The 25,850-nt window shown below is 33.8% G+C and overlaps 1 protein-coding gene across 2 annotated transcripts; it reads left to right on the top strand.

The window, feature by feature from the left end:
* The first annotated feature begins 4,299 nt into the window (after positions 1 to 4,299).
* Positions 4,300 to 25,427, top strand: LOC143238750 (uncharacterized). Of its 2 annotated transcripts, none has more exons than XM_076479257.1 (5): positions 4,300 to 4,859; positions 7,767 to 7,886; positions 11,183 to 11,256; positions 21,148 to 21,260; positions 23,659 to 25,427. In XM_076479257.1, exons 2-5 carry the CDS (start codon positions 7,777 to 7,779, stop codon positions 23,815 to 23,817), a joined length of 456 nt encoding a protein of 151 aa, XP_076335372.1. In that variant the 5' UTR covers positions 4,300 to 4,859; positions 7,767 to 7,776; the 3' UTR covers positions 23,818 to 25,427. The 2 variants fall into 2 exon arrangements, with proteins under 2 accessions (XP_076335372.1, XP_076335373.1); XM_076479258.1 differs by lacking the exon at positions 4,300 to 4,859 and adding an exon at positions 4,877 to 5,018.
* Positions 25,428 to 25,850: the final 423 nt, after the last annotated feature.

Genomic DNA, 25,850 nt, shown 5'->3' with positions numbered 1-25,850 from the left:
TGTATTGGTCTTCTTGTAATTGTATAAATAAGGGTTACTTTTACAAAACATTACACTCCTGTAGATGACACATTGATATACATCAAAACGTGTAGAGTGTGAGACCGTTTTCCAGTCTCACCGGTTTTCTTAAACCGATTTTAATCTTGTATAGTAAGTTATTAATATTTTATTGTATTTTTGAGACTGGAAACAGTCTTATTTTTAGAAGTTGTTTCTGAAATTATTGTGAGTTTTTTAACTTGTAAGTTGTACAACCAATTCAGTGAAGTTCTTGAGTCTACAAGTGCATTTTAAATAGTTTGTCGTATCTATAAATATAATTCATTCGACTTATGGGATATACAAACACATTTTTAAAAAATGTTATGTTTAGAAAGCACTATTCAAACAACTTTTGGCATTTGCAAAGGTTGTTCAAATGATTTATATGTTCAATAAATAATCAAATCAAACAATTTTAGTGTCTGTAAACGCTGTATAAACAACTTGTTAGACAAACCTTTCATGAATACAGCAAAAACCTTTCTTATCTCCGAAAATGACCCATGCCACAAAATACAACTAGGAGTTGATCCTACATGAAACTCCATTTATATTCCTGTATAGTCTCCTACAAGATGAAAGTTCTGAATTAAAATCTGTTTGCTTTCCTGTATAGCCTCCTGCGAAGAGACAGTTCTATATGAAGCTCTATTTATTTCTCTCTATACTCTCCTACAAGATGACAATTCTGAATTAAAATCTTTTATATGCAAAAACGGCTCGTTTGGGCTGAGAAAACACTTTACATAGAAGAGCGAACAACGTTTCGACCTTCTATGTAAAGTGTTTTCTCAGCCCAAACGAGCCGTTTTTGCATATAAATTTCTCAACAAGTGGGTTTCTCGTCATCACTGATGAATTAAAATCTGTTTGCTTTCCTGTATAGCCTCCTGCGAAGAAACAGTTCTATATGAAGCTCTATTTATTTCTCTCTATACTCTCCTACAAGATGACAATTCTGAATTAAAGTGTGTTTGTTGCCCGTATAGTCTCTATCTATTTTTCTGTGTAATCTCTTACAAGGCAGCAATTATGAATTAAATTCCGTTTTCTTGTATTCTTCTATAAGAAAACTGATCTATATGAAGCTCTGTTTTTCAGTACAATCTCCTGTAAGATGATAATTCTGAATTATAATTCATTTGCTTTTTATTAATCTTCTAACAGGCAACAGTTCTTAATTAACATCTATTTATTCTTCTATGTAATCTCCTACAGAGCGATAGTTCTGAGTCAAGCTTCTTTGGTTATTTTGAGTAGTCTCCTAGAAGAAAATGGTTCTGATTATGGCTCTGCTTGTTTTTCTATGTAATCTCCTACAAAAAATGTTTCTAAATTGTGTTTTATTTGGTCTTATGTAAAGTCTTGTAAAGGAAGATAACTCTAAATTAAACTTCGTTTGTTTCTCTATGAAAACTCCTATAAGGAAATAATTCTGAACTTAAGTTCGTTTCTTTTACTGTATAGTCTCTACTTCAAAAATCGTTATATATATATAGTGTAAATACGTCTGAAAAAATGAGAGTTCTTTAATTGTGTGTGAATAAAGTGTTCCACTTCTTGGTTTGCTTACAAAGTCCTCGATCCGTTTATTCAGATGGTCTCCATAATACATCCCTGTTCTGTAACGAAACACGTATTAAAGGGGTTAAAATCCTGAAACGATCACACGAAGGGGTGATTAAAGTGTCCGCTTGTTACAACGACACTAGGGAGCTGATTTAATGATTAGTTAGCTATGTCAACTCTAAACCTTAAAAGGCATCTGTTTTGTTGTTGTTCGAACACTTCCGTCTGTGTATTTTGTACTACACATAATTCTGATTATGTATTTCCTTAAATTATCTCTGAAGTACAAATGAATATTAAACGAGGAAATTCTGGTTAGAAATGTGTTTGTTCAACTTTCTTCTATTTTTATATATATAGTTAATAACAGCGGTATAGATTTAAGGGCGTATAGTCCCCCTGTGAAACTAGTCTTGCAGAGCCTTCTGAGAGGTACAGTTAGCTTATAAGCAAGCGTTTAGTGAAATAATAAAGCTGTCGGATAGTTTTCAATACAAAAGAGTGAATAAATATTAAAGACTAGATAATTTAATTTTAATATCACGTATTTTTATGTAGGTTTTGTACAAAGATATATTGCTGTTAGTCCCATGTTCGTACTAGTTGTTTCTTTTTTGATTTCGCGCAAACTACACGAGGGCTATCTGCACTAGCCATACCTAATTTTGCAGTGTAAGACTATAGGGAAGGCAGCCAGTCATCACCACCCACCGCCAACTGATGAGCTTCTCTTTTACCAACGAATAGTGGGATTGATCGTACATTATAACGCCCACACGGTTGAAAGGGCGAGCATGTTTCGTAAAAATGGGCAAACAAGTCTGAATAGACCCGGTTTAAATATATTCTCAAACCAACAGAGTTGCCCAGATACAGAATGTTTGAAATGGGGTCGACACTGAAAAACATTTGTGAACAACTGCATTAGAGACAAAACCAAAACTTATAGGATACTCTAATAAACTGCCGGAAGGCATTGTCTGTGTAAAACACTCAGGGAACCCAATAGAAATTAGTGGTATATACTGGAGTAGTGATGGTGTTTTGTTTACATATTTTATGTGACTCATATGTTACATGGAGCTAGTAATCATTCATGTCGTTGACCCTGAAACAGTTTGGTGCTTGTATACGTCAGAAAATTGTGTAAACAAATTGATGAGGTCTACATAAAACCCATCAGTAATTTTAAGGTTAAAAGCCTCTCAGATTTTGACGCTCACATGGCACACTCTAAACGCGAGAACTCACTAAATATCGGTTAAAGTAAGTTGAATATTTGGTTATCAATACGAGAGCCCAATAACTGCTGATAGAGTTTTGTTCAAATACTGTGGTTATTTCAAAAGTTGTCGAACATATGAAGAAACTGGCACTAAGTGCAAGCCCCAATCTTTAAATCGTTCTCTGGTTGGCAGGCTGTTTGAACACTCGTTAGGTTTGCTGCTTCTTATTCTTCATCTTGTTTGCTACATTCTCTGGTTTGTTTGGAGATTTTCACGAAAAGCTACAGGAGAGCTATCTGCTCTAGCTGTCCCTAATTTTTAAGTAATGGATCAGAGGGAAGATAGCTAATCAGTACCACCCATCGCCAACACTTGGGTTACTTTTGTCTCACCAAATAGTGGAATTCGACTGTCATTCTTGTAACACATCTACATTCCTGAAAGTAGGAGGAAAGCGCATGTATTTTTGTTGTTTGTTTTACAACAACGGTACGTGAACAATGAGAACCCATCTCTATAATATGGCAAACTAGTGGTCACATACTTTCTGGCAGTTGTTAGAATATTCCTTTGTGGATGGTTTTGTCTGTAATACTTTCTGGTCTCGCATTCGTTTATTGTTGAACTAGTATGTTATGTTGTTTTTTGTGTAGTTTTAACTTGGTAAGTGCGTAAGTTTTACTGTCTCGAAGGTCATTACTGAACGAGATATCAGATTTTGACGTGTAATAGAAGGCAGTAAGTTCGAGACAGAACATAACTAGCCACAATTAACAGCTTTCAATACTGTGATTGATCAGAGTTTTGAGAACAACAATAGTGTAACACATGACCTACCCTGGTTCTACTTAGCTGGTTTTACTTGTCAGAATAAAGAGGTTCGACTTAGCTCACATCGGTTTTGTCAGCGCCATCTGTCTACTTAGTTTGTTTAGAAGATGTAACATGAATGTCATGCAGTTGCAAAAACGTGCGCATGAACAGATATTTACTCCGAAGTATATAATTAAATTATTTATGCATTCTATTGCTTCAGATCGTAAAATAATAGAACTACAACATTTTAATATTTCTTCATCACAGGATTAAGGCAAAAATTAAGACTTGTTTTTAGTAAGAGATACTGTATACACTGTACACAAGGCTCAGAACGGAAAAAATCTATCGACAAACTAAACTGAAATGTATAGTCAACACGTTGCAATTGAACATAAAGTTTTGGAACCAAGACATATGTTGGCTATATGCGAATAGCTGTTCCTAATTTAGAACTAACAGACTAAAAACAATGCAGTTAATCAATAGCACCCACTGCCAATTCCTGCGCTACCACATAGTGAGATTTCATTGTTACTTCTATAACGCAGCCGCGTTCCCAAAGTGTGAAGCGCCTTTTGGGCGTATTTCCAGAGCACTACGCAACTTGAGTATTACAGTGTTTCTCTAATCTTCTTCGCTCAGTACAGGGCCAAAATTAGCATGAGGGTTAAGACAAGACCCACTATATGTCTCACCCCCCTCACTGGAATCAGGAATGGTTCAGAGTGACCTACTATACATTTTTATTCTCTTTTTTTCATACTTTTTTCACGTCCTGCCACATGTCAAAGAAATACTGAAGTACAATAATTTTACATAAAATGTTTCAGTATTGTAAATAAAATTATTTGTACCCAATGGAACATTTCGACGCAGAGAACCTAGAATTTCGTCGTAAAGAACTGCATGCGTGATTGCTAGCCACCAAGAGTTTTCCTCACGAATTAATAGAGAACCACGCCTAAATACTACGAAATATTTAAAAACCTTTGCAAGTTATATGACGGACCAACCAGCTTTTACCAAACTCTCCCTCATCAACAGAACTTTCGTGGGTGTTCACATCACACGCTGCTCGTGCGATTAATATAGTTACAAGACACGTGGTAGACAAGTTGTACGTATCTTCGAGACATAGAGCTAACGTTTCCACAGTATTCTCGGAAGCCTCCTGTTCCAAGTTTCGCTTTTCGCAGTAAAGTAAGTATGTACGATAAGCACCTGAAAAATAATATATCCAGGTATAAAACAAAATATTCTTTGTTATACAGTCAATACATTGAAAGTGTAGTTGAAAAAAAGAAAACGGTTGAGACGAGGATATTGTAATGTATTAGGAGCGAGAAATGTCCTCAAGAGGTATTTAAATATGTCGGAAAAATTTTCTTTTTGAAAGTAATCTATTGAAACTTGCTAAATTATTTTTATACAAAATATGTTTTGTTCAATGTTGAACCGTAATATTCTTAATATAAGGTATTAAGTTTGTTTGTTTGTTTTTTTGAATTAAGCACAAAGCTACACAATGGGCTATCTGTGCTCTGCCCACCACGGGTATCGAAACCCGGATTTTAGCGTGCAAGTCCGCAGACATACCGCTGAGCCACTGGGGGGCCAAGGTATTAAGAAACACGTGTGTTAAGTAATACTTTGTAAATATTTTAATTTTGTTATTGTAAAATATTTATGATACATAAATAGTTTCTAAATATTTTATGTACCTTCAAAACATTTATGTTGCATAATAGTTGACAGATATCTTAATTTTATGAATTATAGGACATCTATGTCACACAGTGGTTTGTAGGTATCTTAATTTTACATTTTATAACACATCTATGTCACATAATGGTATGAAGGTATCATAATTTTATATTTTATAACACATCTATTCTACTTAATAGATATCTTAATTTCATCTATTATAGATCACCTGTGTTATATAATAGTTAATATATCTTAATCTTATGAATTATCGAACATCTGTATTAATAATAGTCTGTAGATGTCTGAATTTTATGTACCATAAAACACCCGCAATGGTTTATAGATATATAAATTTCATTTATTAAAGAATATATACTCTATATAATAGTTAGTAGATATCTTAATTTAATCTACTATACAATATTCGTACTATATAATAGATCGTAGACATTATAATTTTATGTTATATAAAAATACTTGTGTTACATACTAGTTTGTAGGCATTTTAATCACGTATTAAGAAATCAATAGTTTCGTATCGTCGTGTAGTGTTCGTCGCTTAATGAATTGAGAAGCATAAGTTCTCATACAGTTTATAGCGTCTTTAGCTTCATATATAGCACTGTTCTTAAATTAAACATTTACGTACGAACTTTTGTTTTTTGGTGTTTTTCATGATGTCTCAATTATGTGCAAACAGATACTTTTATAAAATCTCCCAAGTAAGTTCCAATACAGAATATACATTTTATAAAGCAGTTGGGGGTGAAGGAATGGTAGTGTAACATATGTTTCTCGTTTCTTTCTGACAGAACTATCATGAAATATAGGTGGCTACCTAATGAGCGTTAGCTCAGCAACGACGTTTCGGTAGATTTTCTTTTCCTTCTTTAAGTTAGTCACTCCTGATATATTTATTTCTCGACCAAGCGTGGCACAGTAAATCATCAACATACACGTAACTAGCAATGACTACAAAGCTACACACCACTTGAGGATAACCTGTAGTAAAGTCATCTCTATCTTTAGTTGAAAATGATGTTTAACACGCTAAAAGCTCACTACTTCTGAAAAACTTTTATTTTGTAAATGTTTTTGTAACACTTAAATTATACATGCCTGTCGAATGGCGCCAGTCGTCTTGACGTATTGTGTTACTTCACATTTTATAAATGTGCTACAGCATTATCCCAGAGTTACTACGACTACGTATTCAACAGTTAAAACACCAAAAAAAGAAAACGTATGTATCTAACGTTTTCTTCAATTTCAATACACGCATAAAGACTTAGTTTTATCTAGAAATGTAAAAAAAAAAAAAAAAAATCCAAATATGCCTCACTACCTAACACTGTCAGGTTTAGAGTAAGTTTGTAAAACCTCAAAGAACTAAATCAGATAAATTTCAATTATTTCGTTCGCTGTTTGCAAGGAAAAAAACCAAAAAAAAATGTAAAACAATGTTGGGCTAACAATGTTGTTAAGGAAAAATGTAATAAAATATCTTAATTCAAAAATTTTAAAGTATCTGGTATTTTGGACACATGGTATAAACGTACATATAAAAAAATACTATTCAGGGGTCTACCACAAACTGAATCTAGGGCCTTCGATGCGTAGGCGGGCACGTTGTCTGCTCAACTTGTTTGTTTTGAATTCCACGGCTGAATGGGCGAGCATGTTTGATGTGACGTGGATTCGAACCTGTGACCCTTGGATTACGAGTCGAGTGCCTTAACCACATGGTCATGCCACTGAAACGGTGGTTGATAAAAATATCTGCATACACATATAAATATTCATGTACAGGTAAATCGGTATACTGTAAGGTAATGTAATGACATGCAAGAGAAACATCATGTTAGTCCACCATACAAAAATTACTACGTAGTAACCTTTCAAACTTCTGTTATTCAAACTATCACAGTTAGCTTTTTTAATGTCAAATTATTTATTGTAAATTAAAACCAGTGTTGTAATTATATACATTATGCAATTTTTCTTTAAATAAAAAATTATATACTAATTAAATAAGTTAGGTGTTTCCGGATTGTGAAGCTTATGATCCGTGGTTCGCATCCTATTGTCGCAAAAAAAACAAAAAAAAAAACAATTCGCATTGTGAGAGTAACAGTCAAATCTCACTAACATGTCTTACAGGAATAGATCAAAAGATAGTGATAGGTGTTCCTCGCACTTATGACGCTAAAAGTCGGGCTTTGACACCAGTGGTGGGCACAATACAAATAGTCCATCTGTATAGCTTTGCGGTTAACAACAAACAAAAACCTTTCCCTCTCGTCTACCGGTATCACTTTAGTGACGGATATGCACAGATGAGCATCGTGTAACTTTGTGAAATGATTCAAATAAAAAGTTACTTTTACGTTTTTCTTGCAGGAATCTCGTGATGGCGAACATCAAACATCCTTGTGTCGCTCTTCTGGGCCTTTCATTGGTATCAATATCCTTTTGCTCAGCAATCCACTCAAACGACTCCATTGCTCACTTCACTCAAAGGTGCGTCAGAATAACAAAGTTTTGTTCAAGTGCAACAGTTTTGTATTTCATAGTTTACTTTTCTGTTTGCTCGATCTTAAGTTTTGTTCAAATATCATTCACAAAGTCTCTTCGAAAAACTAGGAATAATAGTTTTTGTAGGCCTAATACGAGTCAAGGTTTCATTAGTTGGAAACGAGTGAGAGATAAGACTGTTCCAGCTTCAAAAATACAGCGGTTTAGCTTTGGAAATTTTTCTTTAAATCGAAGACATAATACCACAGATCTATTGCATTTTTATCGTTTGCTTCACCCACGTTCACAATTTCAGTAATATAATATTTCGAACAACAAAGTCTTATATTTCTAAAACAACACATTTCTCTTTATGTATGAAGTTACAGCAAGCAGAAGTAGAACAAAACCACTCATTCATGAAGCTAATAAAGTAAATAAAATCCCATATAAATTATGAATAATGGTTAATAAATCTGCTCCTAACTAGCTCTAAAAGGAATATAATATGAACTTCTGAAACGCTGAAGATTATCGTATTCGATTGAAACTCAATTGTCGAGAACTATGGTCTGTATTTGGTGCATAGATGACAGCAAAGAGAACGATGATGGTTGCTAAGGGCAAAATGTTCGGTTACAGTTGCCAAGTTTTTTGAAAGAAAGGTCATTCTTTGGGCACGTTTCGGAGAGATGAGTGTAACTTAATTGTTAGATTGTTATATGGGAAATGTTTTGTTTGCTTTTTGTCTATTAAGAGAAAAATATGACATTGTGGAATAGGCACGATAAAACACAAACAACGTTTACGGAACACTTTGAATGCTATTCGCTCATCTAATGGAATAAAAAACTCCAATTTTTGCCACAAGCGTGTTCCCATACACTGTTTTATAGCCTCCAGCAGTTTGCATTGTCGGAACAAAGGAAACAAAGTCAATTGCTTTATGCATAATTTTTCTTATTCTTACACTACTTGCGGTACAGACCGAGTGAAACATGACGTACAGACCACATCAATCTTCTTCAATTATTCACCGTCCACACCTAAAGACTTTCGAAGCAGTACTGTCCCATTTTCGCGTGTAATGAAAGGTTTTAAAAATCTCTAGGTCCACCCATCCGTCTCTGGTCGTTCGTAGTTACGATTTTTGCTAGTTGTGGACGTATTCCACTTCCTTTACGACTATTGAATGATTTTAATGACAGATGTTTATGAGCAGTTGCTCAAGAAAAAGGTCTTTGATAACAATTTTCCCGCTAGATTGGTACCCACGTCACTTCCTTTCAACTGTCAGAGAAAACCTTTTCTCTTACTCGTTTTTTTGGGACTAACCCTAATATGTTTTCATTTTTATGTTTTTACGGTTCAAAAACCTCCTGACATGTCACATAATCATTGTGTTTTGCATATGCAAATGACTTAAGTGTTTTATAAAAGTTTTAAAGGTTCTAGTAAAGTTTCAAATCAGAATGTATATGTATATATAAAACAAAACATGTTTTAACTAAATACAAGATATGTTAGGTAGAGGAACCAATTCTCTGGTAAGATCTCTGGTTGAGGAGAAATTGATTAATTTTGCAACAGGAATGTTATAAGTTTTCTTTTTATAAATGTTAAGTCTTGTTTTAAGTGGTAAATGAATGTAATGTCCTACTAGTTGCTGCACAGTTAATAATCAACATAATTAAGGTTAGAAAAACTCTAATTTATTTTTAACTGTCTTAAAATATTTGCCTTTGCAGAAAGCTCGAGAAACAAGAAGTAAGATACGTTTTTTAAGGTTTGTTAAGTTTTGGAATATTCTTACGAAAATACCTTGGACCACCAAACGACACTTGGATATTAGACAACGTTTATCTCCTGCACTTAGTTGTCACCGAATCTGAAGCTGTGATTGATCAGTTTCAGTGTACAGAATGGACACTCGGAGATATAGATAAGCATCTGAAACTGATATACAACCTTGTCAGTTTCGGAAATGTAATCACTTCTGGCAATCTCTACGATAAAAAATATATGCGTGTGCACCTGAACAGATCGCGTCTACTTTTTTGTGACTTTTTGTTCTCATTTAGTAGTTTACGTCATGTGTAAACCTTCAGGCAAAATATATGTTCTGGTTACAGCGACAACAGATAGTGCTGTTGAGAAACCAAAATATCACATTTCAAATAAAATGTGGGCTCAGTTTCGTGAATAGAAAGAATGTGAGTGTCAGTTAAGCCATATATTAAAAAACACACGACGAGAATGCCTTAAAAAGTGACTGAAGATATATTTAAACAACTATTTTGTTAATTAATACCAAATTGAAATATATATTGCCAAGATAATTGTATTCAGTTGAGATCTTATTTCAACTGCTTTGTATTTCTTTAAAGGGTTGTTAAGTTGCTAGAAAATATTTTTAGTATCTGATAGTCTTTCTAATAACGTTTGGCAATGACGTTGACGCAAAGAACAACAACAAAAAACTCGCTTCGCGTTTTACAACCGTGGGTGCGATAGAAGAGTAACAGTCAAATGCCACCGTACAATCAGATAAAAGTATCCCAAGAGTTGGCGGTGAGCGCTACTATCTGGTTACTTACTCTCTAGTTCAAAATGAGGGACAAACTTACGTAAACATCTGTTATGTAGTTTTGCACGAAATATTGAAGTAAACATTTCTGAAAACATGATGAACTAAACTTACTGTTGCTTAACTAATCATTACGAAATGTGGACACTACTCCTACCTTCTTGTACTAGAAAACCTCTACAACGTATGATGTTATACGTGGAAACATAATAATGAAAACACTTCTATCAGATATCTACAAACCCGCTATAATCTACTTAGTTTAGAAAATTAGAAAATGCACATTATAGTGTTATATTTCACACAAATAATATATGCTATACTGAATGTAGATATTGATTGATGTGATGAATTGCATTGCTATTACATTGTTTAGATAAACAACAATATCGAGAGTTAGAAAATTAGAAAAATCTAATTAGAAAAAAGTATCGAAGCTCAAATTTTGCTACTTTTATAAAACTACAAACATTTACACTGCTATTTTCTCTAGAATTTTAACACATTAAAGGTGTTAACTCACATAAAGTGTATCTTAATATTTATTATGTATATTTAGACTTACAGTATCCTAATATTTGTCCAAACAAATAGTATTATATTTCACAGATGACGCTGTCAGCGTGGTTAATGTAACATATTTTTCTTTGGTTTCACACATAAGTTCTTAGAATACTGGTTTATGTATAAAAAAAATGTACTTTTTCTTTCGTAGACAACCATCGCCGATGAAACGAGGAAGTCAAATAAGTATTATCACTGCTTCGGAAAGGCGAGATGAAACAAAAGGTAGGAGTATACAAAAACGAAAGAAATATTGAGTCAGATTTTAAGAGCGAGAGAACTGAGATATTAAATGTTGCCGAATTTCATTATTAATTATCATGAAAATGAATGTTTATACTTGAAAATTTCAACAAAAATGAAAAAAATTGTTAAATCGCCCACTTTTGTGACTAATCATTTACAATTTGGTCTCTTTTAAGACGTTACAAAATACTATGTGGTGTTACTGATGACAACAGATAGAGCAAAAGCCGATATTCTGTACCTTCTCTGAGGACCTACATTGATCAAAATACACAGTTTTGTATGAACCCGTACCGACTGTAGGCCTAGAGATTACAGTATTTGTACACACAGTTCTGTATGAACCCGTACCGACTTTAGGCCTACAGATTACAGTATTTGTGACATTATGAATTTTTTATCATAGCCACATAAGCCGTGATTTCACAACAAAAAACATTGTTTTGACCTACTAACCGAACCAGTATGAACATATAATAAGTTAGAAAATAAGGGGCCATAGTGACAGATAAGAATCACACACTACTGACACGATTCATAGTGACTTTAATTCAAGACATTTCTCGAAACTCGTATCGTTGTTTCGCCGAAACACTAAGAAACAGTTTGAGTTGTATATAACGAATGATTTAGGCTAGAGTTATTTATTGAATGTCAGAGAGAATCATTGTATTAGGGAACATGACAATCGCTTATTGAGTAACTAGTGTGTATACTGTTGTCAACCAGTGTTAATGTTGTTAGTTCAATGCTGTGAAACATGTTTGTGTTTCGACGAAGAGACACAATGTGAAGATTAAGAGGAATATGAAAAAATATTCGGTTTGTTTTTATCACTAATATTAGATCTTACTAATGCCTTTCTCGTTTTTAGTATTTAGAACGTAATGTTTTCTTTCAAGTCCGTTTCGACTAAGTATCCCTAACATAACTGCTAAATTGATTACGAAAGATAACGTTAACATTCCGTAAACAGCTAGCTTACTTCACATTCCACAGAAAATAATTTGATATTCCACGAAAAGCGAACTTTATGTTCTAAAGTATGTTAGCCACTATTACATGCTCCGGTATGACTAGGTGGTTAGGGTGCTTGACTCGTTTTCCGAGGGTCGCGGGTTCGAAACCCTGTCACATCAAACATGCTTGCCCTTTCAGCTGTGGGGGCGTTATAAAGTTACAATCAATCCCACTATTCGTTGGTAAAAGAGTAGCCCAAGAGTTAGCGGTAGGTGATGATGACTAGCTGCCTTCCCTCTAGTCTTACACTGCTAAATTAGAAACTGCTAGCGCAGATAGCCCTCGAGTAGCTTTGCGTGAAATTCAAAACAAACAAACATCGTATAAATTACTATGCCAGAAATATTGATTGTGTTTTATGAAGTACGGCCCAGCTTGGCCAGGTGGTCAAGGAACTCGATTTATAATCCTAGGGTCGCGGGTTCGAATCCCCGTCACAACAAACATACTCGCCATTTCAGCCGTGAAGGCGTTATAATGTGACGGTCAATCCCACTATTTGTTGATAAAAGAGTAGCCCAAGAGTTGGTGGTGGGTGATTATGACTAGCTGCCTTCCCTCTAGTCTTACATTGCTAAATTAGGGACGGCTAGCGCAGATAGCCCTCGTGTAACTTTGCGTGAAATTCAAACCAAATCTTATGAAGTACTGTATCAGGGATATTGATTATGTCGTATAAAGTATTTTTTAAAGATTTGAAGCACAACAAAACACATCGTCCTCTACTGCCTGTCTGTGCTAATTTACTCGCAGTTGATATGGTGTGGATTTTCCTGCATATATTTAATGATGAACGTTACCGACTTTTGAGTTTAAATACTAAACATCAGATGACATGTAAAGAAAGCCATTGTTGACAACTATCAAGCAATAAGTTTCCATGGTCAATATCAGTCACTGACAGGAGATATCCATTTCTACACCACGTGTTAGGCCTAAAGAAATTCTTGTCGAGTCTAGACCATAATAAGGTCAATTGATCTGTACTTTTCAACTCAAGATGTGCATTCCTAGCAAACAACCTTGTGCCTGTGGATAAGGCTCACGTGGAATAAACGTTAACTCAAGTTCATACTTAATTAGCTGTTTTGGAAGTTTCAAATATTTTTCGAACGAAATAAAATCTTACATGAAGGGGAGAAAGGGGATTCGTCCTCCTTGACATTTAGTGCAAAACCGCGAAACAAGCTTTCCAACGATGACTATGAAACTTTAATCGAAACTATTTTTTTTTACGGCTATAAAGGTCAACTGAAATTCAAAAAGAGATTGAATCATTGTTTGTCTCGTCTTTCACTCTTTCTCCTGTGCTGCTCTCTAACATCGATGTTCCGAGATCTAAAGAGTGTAGAACAAGCGATTTGAAACCCAGAATTTGCTATTGAAACACTAAAATACACGTCACTTGATAAAATACATGTACGTTACAGGTAAGTGCGAAACAAATTCCATTAGCGAAACTAGGGGAGATCAACTGATTTTTTTTCTACTGCTGTACTAAATGTCCCCACGCTAGTACAGCGGTGAGTCTACGAATTTACAACGCTGAAGTCATGGGCTCGATTCCCCTCGGTGGACACAGTAGATAGCCCGATATGGCTTTGATGAAGAATAACACAAAACACACACTATACTAAATCGCACAACAGAATAACAAAACTTTGAGTTACCTGTAACTTATATACAGGCAGAATGATGTGAGACTACCTGTTTGTTTGTGTTTTAATTAAGACAGTAATTTATAAATGTCCCTAATTTGTGATTAAGTGCAAACCACGTGGTACCATTTTAAGTTTTACATACTAGACAGGGAATGAATTTGAAAAAAAAAGAAAACGTTTGTAGTTGTTATTCACAATCGGATAAGAATATGTTATCTTGACACTTGCTTTTTGAATATAAAACCCGTGTAACTTATATTTTGAAAACAAAATATTCTAGAAATTTACAAAAAATAAATTATTATTTACTTTATGCCCAGGGTAGTGGTAAGGAAGGGGGCTTGTTGGGGCAGGAGCTACAACAAAATGTCCCTTAGTCTCCCTTGCAGCTTCCAAAACCAAAGCTGTTTAAGCTGGTTCAGTTCTTAAGTATCCCTCAATGGGAGACCGTTAGATCTACGAATTTACAATGCTAAAATCTGCGGTTCGATTTTGCCCAATGTGCTTTATTCTAAGAACAAACAAACGTATCTACAATGTTACAATATGTATACCCACAAGGTGAAGATGACGGATCACCAATCTTTTGTCTAGCCGACCTCTGTCTATGCATGATGTGAAATAAAATCCAGATCATTACAACTTCTAAAAATAACTTGAAAAAAAAATAACTAGAAGTTTGATACTCTTTACATTTCTATAAGAAAAAAAGTTTTCTTACTCGTGTAAATGTAAAACAATCAAAACGACTTAGAGGAACATTTGACAATTTTAATCATTTTCTATCAAACACTGAGAATAGAATACGAAGTTGTTCGATAAATAATGAAAATTATTCTTCGTTTCAATAATCTAAAATGAAAATTTGAAGTTACAAACAACCTAAGTCGTTACAAGAAGTTACTGAGAAACTTGATAAATCATTAAACCAGTAAGGCCACATGTAAACATTTGTATCGTTTAAGGTATCATCACTAGATGTTGTATGTTCAACAAAGTTTGTTTAAAGTTAAGCCCAAAGCTACACAATGGGCTACCATTGCTCTGCCCACCACAGGTATCTAAACCCGGTTTCTAGTATTGTAAGACTGCAAGCATACTACCATGCTGCTGGAGGCATTTAAACAATGTAAATTATATAAGTTAGACCTACACTTTAAAAATATGTTTAGCTACACTTACACATGCTTCATTGTATTGTGATATTTCATCCAATGTAAAGTTGTTTACGATACGATATTTCTTCATCCTAGTTTTACAATAATAAATTAGTTTTTAATAATTTTATGTCATTTTATTGCTTGAACAAAAGCTATTTTTAAACTGATCAAAATTGTTTTAAATTAACGAAGCTACTGTTATACACTATTTTTTAATCGAAATACATTCGCTATTTTTTCTTTGTTCTTTTTGGAGTATTGGAATTTTCTTGAAAGTTTATGAACGAATTTCATTGCAAAAAACAAACAAACATTGAATTAGGTTAGTGAAGATTATTGCTAATTATTTATCGATTAGTGAGTCTACTACAGTGATGGATTGATTAAAGAGTTTGTTGTTTAGTTCGTATGTTAATTCACTTTTGCGAATATTGGGTTTATTTCAACGAATCACTAGAGGGATTCAGGAAAGAGATACATGCACGAGAGAAGATTAGCAAGTGAAATTGTTGTTTAGTGTCTACTATAGTAATGTGAACTTAGGCCTATGAGGAAATGTTAGTTAAGTTGTAAAACATTTACTCAAAGAAATGAAACGCTTTCATTATCACTAAGTGGTCTGGGCTTCGCATTATTATTTTTACGAAATAATCGAAAATAGCTCATCGAACTATAAAAACAATTGTAACAATATTCTAGGACAGTACAATACAAAATAACGAATGCATTTCCTGATAGATTTAAATGCTATAGGTCCAGCATAGCCAGGTGGTTAAGGCGCTCGACTCTTAATCTGAGGGGTGCAGGTTCAAATCCCTGTCGCACCACCCGCCCTTTCAGCTGTGGGGACATTATAATGTGACGGTTAATCCTACTATTTGCTGATAAAATAGTTGGCGGTGGATGGGAATGACTATCTGCCTTCCCTCTTACGCTGCAAAATTAGGGACAGGTCGCGCAGATAGCTCTCGTGTAGCTTTGCGCGAAATTTAAAAAGAAGTAATAACTGCTGCAAGAGTTTAAACTCTTAATATGGTATTTCTTAGAGTAAGTTTTATTTGCGTTATACATTATATGTGTGAATTTTCTGAATAATTACATGTTCACAAAAGCTTTAGAAATATTGATAGATTTTGAACATCATTATGTTTACGGTGAAAAACATTAATCAGAAACTGAATGTACCGATCTCTCATGCCAATCTTTACATGAATGTTGTTCTACTAGTGTTTTAAAAAGCATAGGTTTCTTTCAAACTCGTATTTGTTTCTAGTCTTGATCGGAATACGAGTATTGGTTGTTGTAGAACTATTAAATATGTTTTTCTTCGAACAGTATTGAAAATGCTTTCTTAAAACAATATATGGGCAGGTGGGTTAAGGCGTTCGACTCGTAATCTGAAGGTCACGGGTTCGAATCCCCCTCGCACCAAACATGCTCGCCCTTTCAGCCGTGGAGGCGTTATAATGTTACGGTCAATTCCACTATTCGTTGGCAAAAGAGTAGCCCACGAGTTAGCGGTGGGTGGTGATGACTAGCTGCCTTCCCTCTAGTCTTACACTGCAAAATTAGGGATGGCTAGCGCAGATAGCTCTCGAGTGGCTTTGCGCGAAATTCGAAACAAATAAACAAGCTTTGAGAGAAATTCAAAAACAATTAAGAATATCTTTATCATTGAAAATGTCAGAAGTTATATTTTAATGTGAGAAACACTAGGTTTAAAAGTCGATTGAGGAAAAGGCATATTAAAAATGTATCTCACTTATGTTATATATATATATCGTTTTTTGTTAATAACCACTGAAATAAAATATCTGTAATGATAGTCTTCAAGGTCACTATCAGCAGTTGTAACAAGTTATGACAGTGCCATCTATCGTTATAGTTAGCATTACTGCATGCATTGATAATCTAAATAATCTGGATTACTATTTGTTGAATATCCTCGAAAAATGTAACAAATTTAATTTGACCGTAAGTGTAACGTTTTCTTGTTCTAACTTTTTCTATTTGAAAAATTCTAGATTCTCTAGTTTGATAGTAGAAGCATAAGCAGACATCATTGGTCACACAAACACCCTCATTCACATTATGAATCCCTTCAGTGGGACAGCGGTATGTCTGCTGACTTAAACTGCTAAAATCCGGCTTTCGATACTCATGGTGATCAAAGCTCAGACAGCTTATAGTGTAGCTATGTGCTTCATCATAATATTGATGAAGTATTGTTTTATTTTGTCTAATTCGTCGTTAATTTTATCTGGTGATCATAGTTTTATGGCTGTGTTTATTTGGTTTCTTAATATGTTGAATTTTTGTTTTGTTTCATGTGCTGAGTCCCAGTGAATGTATAGTCCAGTATGGGTGATTTTTTAGTGGATTTTATTTTAAATTGTGTATTGGTTCTTATAATTTTGAGGTTAAGAAATGATATTTGATTGCTTTCTTCCTGTTCACATGTGAAGTTAATGTTGGGACGTGTAGAGTTAATGTGATTGAAAAAATTAAGTGTGTGTTCTGTAGATATGAATCCCGCAAGCGTGTCGTCTACATATCTGTACCAGTATAGTGGTGGATGTAATGCTGTGTTAACTGCTTGTGTTTCAACTTGTGACATAAAAATATTGGCTAGAACTGGTGATACTGTGTTGCCCATGGTTAGGCCATTTGTTTGTATATAGTTGCGATTGTTGAACATGAAGTTTGTCTTCATCGTGGTGAATTCTATGAGGGTTGCTAATTGGTTGATGGTAATGTCTATTGAAGGGTTAGGGTCTCAGATATAGAGTTCTAAGGCTATCTTGCAGGCTTCGGCGGTTGGTTCTTCTGTAAAGAGGGATATGACATCGAAACTGGCCATTAAGGCTTTATGATTAAGTTGATTAAGATTAGACTTGAAATTAAAGGAGTCTCTGATGAATGAGCTGGCTGATGTTACATATTTGGAGAATGCCCATACCATGTATTTTCCAAGATTTTAATTAAACGATTAATATATGGACATTATTGGTCGTAATGGACAATCTGGTTTATAAGGTTTGGGGATGTCGTATGTTTATGGTGTGCGTGAGTCGGTCTTGCGTAGGTAGGAATAAAGTGTTTTTGAAATTTTGTTGGCTTTTTTCATTTTTAGTAGTATTTTGTTTAATTGCATTTCGTGTGTTTTTGTTGGATTTGTGTGTATTGGCTTAAATTTATTAGTGTCTGATATGATATTTTTAATTTTTTGGATATATTCATTCGTGTTCATTATGACTATAGCATTTCCTTTATCTGCTTTTAGAATTTTTATGTTTTTGTCTTGTTTTAAGTTTTTAATGGAATTAATGTCTCTTTTGGTAAGATTGTTTTTTTAGTTTTCTGTTATGTGAAATTATGTTGATGGTTTTGTGAGAAAATTCTTTGAAAAAATTAACGACGAATTAGATAAAATAAAACAATACTTCATTAACATTAGTAAGTTTCCTCCACAAATCATAAAAAAACATTATCACACATATTTAGATAAAAAGCAAAATCAACTAACAAAAGTAAATATATCCCACGATTTAAAAGTCACGAAACCATATACTGCTGTATACCATATATTCCCTACATCAGCAGAAAAATAACCAACATTTGGCAAAAACTAGTAACAAAATATGACATTCCACTTAATACCAAATTTATTCAAAAACCAGGCACAAAACTAAGATCTATATTATGTAAAAACTACACTGACAAACACAACACCAACATTATTTATAAAATACAATGTGATAACTGCCAAGACTTCTATATTGGAGAAACAAGTAGAAAAATGGAAACCAGATTAAAAGAACATAAAAAGTCACCTTCACACGTTTTCGAACACTGCAAATCAAATAAACACAACATAACTACAGAAAACACTCAAATACTAAATAAAGAAACAAACATAAACAACGCAAAATTAAAGAAGCCTTACTTGTACAACAACTCAAACCCAAAATAAACCAATACAAAGAAACACCTTTACACCTATATTAATAAATATAATCAAACATCTCAGCACGCCGTCTGCGTTCCTACACTCAATTACACAACCGCCTTCAAACATGTGGTCAGTTATCCGTCACCTACCTCTTTCTTTCTTTGTGAACCTAGCGATGATCGAAGAAGGTCGAAACGTTGTTCGCTTCTCTATATAGTGCTTTCTCTCTCCATACCAGCCGTTTTTACATATATGATTTAAAACTCTGTTAAACCCAACAGATGGCGGTACATATCGATGCATAAGCATGCAACAGTTTGGTTTGTTGTTTGGCTGTCTGCAGTTTCTGACGGTAAAGTGTATATATATATATACATACTGTATACAATTATAACAACAAGTAAACAAATAGAAATATCAGAAAAATTACGACTTTTAAATTGAAGTAGAAATCCTGCTACTAAAATTAATGAAACAAAAATTAAAACCACAATCACAAATTTATAAAACTTAATCTCTACCTTGACAGCTGTATACAGCTATCGCCCCCCGCTAGTACAACGGTATGTCTCTGGATTTACAACCCTAAAATCAGGGGTTCGATTCCCCCCGGTAGGCTCAGTAGAAAGCTCGATGTGGCTTTGCTATAAGAAAACACACAGTTATCATTAGACCCAAGTAAGTTTTACATTTTGCAAATTTGTGAATGTGGTTATGATTCTTGTAAATTTTATAGCTATCAGGGATATGGCAATACCTAAAGTTTATAGATGTTGCGTTCATATAAAAACTGAACAAATAAACAGGGAAAAAAAACAGTTACGTTTCCACAGTGCGAAAAAAGGTATCGAAAAACCTATTCAACTACTATCACTTTACATACTTGTGTATTTTTTATTTTAACATTTATTTTGTTCTGGATACTTCTTATAGCAATTCAATGAATAAGCAACACTCTCTACTTTCCATTACAATTTTGTTTTTCCTATTTGTAGATTACATAGTTGCAGACTTTGGAGTCAAAGAGATTATATTGTTGTAAATCTCGAATTAATAGACTAGTCTTGATTGTACGTATATGATCTTGACAAAAATAAAGTGCTCTGTAAAACATTATCCATCAATTCATTATTAAATTGTGAGTTACTCTCATCAGTGTTTCTGGCTATTTAACAGGGAGGCCCAGCATGGCCAGGTGGTTAAGGCACTGGACTCGTAATCTGAGGGTTTCGGGTTATAATGAGATGAGTAATCCCACTATTCGTTATTAAAAGAGTTGGCGGTGGGTTGTGATTACTAGCTGCGTTCCCTCTAGCCCTCGTATAGCTTTGCGCGAAATTCAAAACAAACCAAGATTTAACAGGAAATTAAATAAAGGTATAAATTCTGACTTTGGGGCAACGTGCTTCAGTGTATTCTGTACGTCAAGGTAGAAAATACTGTATTTTTAATTAAATAGCTTTACATAATTGGTTAAGGTTACTAGCACTGTTAATGTCAGTAAATTCTAAAATATCAATCACGTTTTGGATCTCTGCTTTGTGATTGTTAAGATAATGTTATTTTAAATGTCACTAAGTTATTATATTTGCCACCGTGTTTCCCATTGATAGGTGGGTCACAACCGATTTTTTGTTATGGATCACGTGTTTCAAAACTAAAGTTCTCTTGTGGCATATAAGTTTCAAAACTGTGAATGTTTTTTGGCACCTCTTGAATATTGATTTTTTTATACTTAATTTGTTATGTAGCAGCGAACGAATTAAGGAAATTTCGGTTGCTTGCGTTGGGATTGATAAGATTATTTTAAATGGTACAATGTTAAAAAATAATATTGATTGTTCGCGTTGCGGTAGTAAAAATTACTCTATTTCAAATGTCACTTCGTTAAAATGAACTTAGGTTGCTTACGTTGTTGTGATTCTTAAAGCTACGTTGTTTTAAGTGTCACAATGTTCAGAACATTTCTTAAATCAGAGTTATAAGATGAACCGCTAAATCAGTTTTTTAACCTTTTAACAGGAAAGGATGACTCAAATGATTAATCAATGGACTGAAATTTCTATTTCGTTGGCAGAATGTCACAAGTATGCTCTTCATAAATGTGGAAACATCTTCTTGAGGGTCCTGAAGCTGCTTCATTTCATGCGAGATCACCATTCGTACCAAGTTAAATGTTCTTTAAGACAGGTGAGAAAACTATCTTATCTATATGAAAAACTGTTTATAATTTATTGGCTGTATAAATATTATTGTTCAACTGTTCAGCAACGTATACAGCACCTTTCAAGTGTGTTGTGTTATGATTATAAAGATCACTGTTTGGTATGCTGTATTGTTTTATATTATGTGTTTTATACCGTGTAGGATATGCATGTACCTCGTTTATTCTCGTTATGGCTGAAATGGGTGTCGCTAAATTTTCCTGGAGGTATTGGGGTCATTTCTGTTCATGGTGCATACTTTATATATACACAATACATGCACACACACATACACACACTAAACTGCTGCACGTGTTGTGACGAGGACTCGGTAATGATTTTGTTTGTTTGTTTGTTTGGGAATTTCATCTGTGCTACACAGTGTAAGACACAGCTAGTCATCACCACCCACCGCAACTCTTGACTACTCTTATACCAACGGATAGTGGGATTGACCGAAACATTATACACCCCACGGCTGGGAGGGCGAGCATGTTTAGCGCGACGCGGGCGCGAACCCGCGACCTCGGATTACTGCTGCACGTGCACTAGGCCATGAGGACTCGGTAATGAAAGGTTACCAGTGATCAAAACGTCGAACCTGTTTTAAATACAAATCTTACTGTAAGAGCTGTAACTTGTAACAAAATGAAAAGTTATATTGAAATAAGTATTCATCAGGGTTCACGAATAAACTCCATATTAGCTGTTTATTATTTAAATAACGTTTATATGCACACCATAATTCAGTATATTGAAATTTCTTTTCTGACAACTATTTTACGCCTTACAGAATACAAAGTAGACATAGTGTCATTTTAATCCTTCAGTTTAAGCACCGTATGGTACTGTACCGAATTGGCTAGGAATACGTAGGTGTAAACGATGAACCACACTTTCTGAAACGTATTTAGTTGTTCCAGCGTAAAGGAAAATATGGTAGATTTATCCTGTCCAGAACGTGAGAAACAGGACCGCTGGCCATTCAACATGGTTGAAACAATATGTTTTTGCTGAGGATATTGGTTTCGCTGTTAACTTGCAAACAGATATGCTTGCTCATGTAATTAATATTTTGTTATAGTTCAAATGAGGGCTTGTTTGCTCATTTCCTCCACTGGCGACGCTCTTGTCTATGCAGATTACGTAGTAAATCTAAAACAGTAGTGGGTGGATCACGAACTGTTTTCACTGAGTCAAAGTTTTTGTTGTTTTTTTTAGTCTGAGAGATGTACATACTACCTTTGTTATGAACTATGACGAACTGCGCCAATAAGTACCAAGATTTTTTCAATTCTTTTAGAGATAATGGGGGGATTGGAACGGCCAAAGCCGAGATGGCTGGGTCGTCTGGCAATTTCTGCTAAGAAACACTGGTATTAAAACTTACAATTCTAAAAGTCGATTTTTGACACCTGTATTTGACATACCATAAGAATTCGTAAAAATAAACGAAAAGGAATGATTTCGAGAGAAATTTTTGACTGGTCAGGAAAGTCAGAATAATGTGTAAAATATGACAGTTCTTTGGGGGTATGTCCCCCTGAAATTTTTGAAAAATAGACGTTTTAAAGTTGAAATTTGTGCTAATTTTACAATGGTTTATTGAAAATATTTATAATTTGCAAACAGTGCATTTTGATTCACACAAATAGGTATTCATTTATACTCGCTACACCTATAGGCAGGCACAAACAAGCACACTTGCTGATTACATATATAATTTATTATGCATTGTTATAGTGATTTATACATACTACTATAACTTTATCTATTTACCTAAAAATAATTCTTGAAGTGCAAGTTTAAAGTTTAAAAACCCTACGGTAAGTGTAACAAACTGTTGGTCCGGATGCTGACCTGTCTGAAAGATATCCTCTGGCACACATCAACAGACGAACAACATATCTATCAGCAAAGTTAATCAAGAAACCTTTGCAAGCATGAGTTTTCAACACAGTTATTTCAGATATAGGCTTCGGTAGTATTTCTACATTTTTACTTCTTGTTTACATTTTCCGTGTCCTTTAATAAAACATTTTAGCAACTGGTTGAAATGAAAATATTGATTTTTTTGATGTGCGATTTGATGTTGATGAAGATTCAACCAAATTATTATATTTATTAACTTGTGTTAATATTCAAGATAATTACAAGCAATTCTAATTAAATTCTGAAATAATGAACATATAGCTTATGAACATTATATTGTTACCAAAAACATTCTATTTATGGAAATATTTAAAGACCATTTGAAACTGAAAATTGTAACATAAAGTAAAATTAGCGTATACCTTTACAGCTTTAATTTACTTTGATTATTTACGAAGTGTGCATATACTATTAATATTTTACGTGATCATGATTACTTTCGTATGTTTCAGGCCTTTTTCACCTGCATACGGAAATTACGCAAGAAACCATGTTGGCATCGCAAGCATCATATTAATTACAACCTACGAGTATTTAGAAAAAAACTCGCCGATAGTTTGTGGTCTACGCGTTCTTGTGTGCTTTTGATAACTAGTGAAATTAATCAGTGATTTAAATAAACTAAAAAGCCATAAAATTCTTCCTACAGTCAGTGGCTGTGATAGAAAGCACTGTATTTATGGCGTTTTCCTTCGTTTTTTACATGGTGCAAATCAAATTTTGTTTGTCTTGGTAGAGTATAAAAATAATACTGTCCAACTGATAATATGTTAGATAACTACTCTCAGTAAACATAAATATAAATTTAAAGGCATTAAAAATAATTAATTGGGCTTTTCAATACTTTAATATTATTCAGAAATATCAACGTACTTGGGCAGAGTTGACCCGTCTCTTCAAGGAAGAAATTTTATTTATTAGGCCTAAAGTAACTACGTCAAACGATTTTAATAGACTAACCATTACGCTATGCATTTGGGAAGAGTAGACAAAATAACTAATAAATTTAAAATAATTCAATATTTGCATCAAAATAGAAAAACTCTAATAAGATAAACTTATTTATATATATTAAGGATTATATTGGATATAAAATCTGATTAAGGATACCAAGAAATTATTTGTTTACAAGTCGACTGAGGAAGATAAAAATGAGATTGAAAAAAAAACAAAAAATACCAGCAGTTTTTTTGTCATTTTATCACTTATAGTGTGGTTATTAACCATAAAAGCATTTTAAGTTTTCAATGGGTTTTTTTTTCATTGCAAACTTTGTTAGATACAGTTAGTGGTGGTATTAAATTTGGGCTGTATAAACCTAGTAGCAGGTTAACTTTTAAGTGGTACAGTTGAAGTTGCGATACACATTTAATTTGTATTTTTTATAAAACCCGCAGTTGTTCATGTATAATTCATGAGTTGCATATTTGTAATTATGCTTGAATTTTATTACTATGATTCAAACTATACTTCATCAACAATATAACATCAGTGACATTTTTATGTTTTAGATACGTTGTCTGTATGTTGAGTTTATTAAATAAAGAAAAACACTGTTGTAAATTCTTAATTTAAATTTTAGTATTTTGCAACTGATATAATAAGATTATTAAATATAACCCTGGAGATTACTGGACGTCATGTTAAAGTACGTCATAAACGTAGAAAGAACATGCAGAACTTAAATAAACATTTGTTGTGTTTTATGTAATCAAAAATTTGGTAATAAATACAGATAATAAATTTGCTACAAAACTAACATTTAATGTCGTCTAACGAAATGGATTAAATCACAAACATGCATATAGTTACAGAAACAAAAACAAAAAAGGACTGTGCATCATTGTACATATGTCTAAGCCACGTGTTGACTGTGAATTGGAACTTGCTCTTGCTCTTTGGGTAACGGTAGTTCGTGAAGATAAAAAACCCTGGACTAAATTCAAGTTTCAAAGAAAATCACGTTATTCACCGCATTTCACAAGAACAGAAGGAAGTATAGAAAATGGTGTTACCGCACTGAAAGCTGGATAGGACAGTCAACTCCAGCTAATAGTATTATACCTAGTGGCTTAGTTTAACAGAAAGTTTATTCGAGAATAGTAAATTGCTGGCTAAGCCAGAGAGTTACTAAATTGAAATTTCATTCTTCGCTTTGTACTAGAACCAGAAAACTACCTTAGCGTCTCACAAAAACAAATAAAGAAATATTTAGAATCTAGATTTTTTTTGTCTTTTACCAAGTTTACATAGTTATATATAGTGCGTGCAGTTAAACATATATTATACAAATACTTAAAGGGACTATATTAATAAGTGTTGTTGCAAAGAACAAGATAATACATTTGTAAGTATCGTTGCATAAAGTAAAAAACATGCTATATTTATAATTATTGAAACACAGCGTAAGGGATACTATGTTTATAGGTATTATTTGCTATGCAAGAGACGATTGTTTGTTTGTTTTCAATTTTGCGCAAAGCTACACAAGAGCTATCTGTACTAGCTGTCTCTAATTTAGCAGTGTAAGACTAGAGGGATGGCAACTAGTCATCACCAAACATCTTCTCTTGCCCAAGGATTAGTGATGGGTTTCTTTCCAAGTTCGCGCAATGCTACACTAGGGCTATCTGCGCTAGCAGTC

Source organism: Tachypleus tridentatus, chromosome 13, assembly GCF_004210375.1.
Source record: "Tachypleus tridentatus isolate NWPU-2018 chromosome 13, ASM421037v1, whole genome shotgun sequence".
NCBI lineage: Eukaryota > Metazoa > Arthropoda > Merostomata > Xiphosura > Limulidae > Tachypleus > Tachypleus tridentatus.
Note: the sequence above shows the minus strand (reverse complement) of the source record. Positions and strands in the feature narration are given on the sequence as shown.

Bases quoted from the DNA above. Each gene is read 5' to 3' on its own strand.
- LOC143238750 (XM_076479257.1), top strand. From the start codon at position 7,777: ATGGCGAACATCAAACATCCTTGTGTCGCTCTTCTGGGCCTTTCATTG. The intron at 7,887-11,182 runs GTGCGTCAGAAT...TTTCTTTCGTAG, and splicing joins ATTGCTCACTTCACTCAAAG to ACAACCATCGCCGATGAAAC. The intron at 21,261-23,658 runs GTGAGAAAACTA...CGTATGTTTCAG, and splicing joins TTAAATGTTCTTTAAGACAG to GCCTTTTTCACCTGCATACG.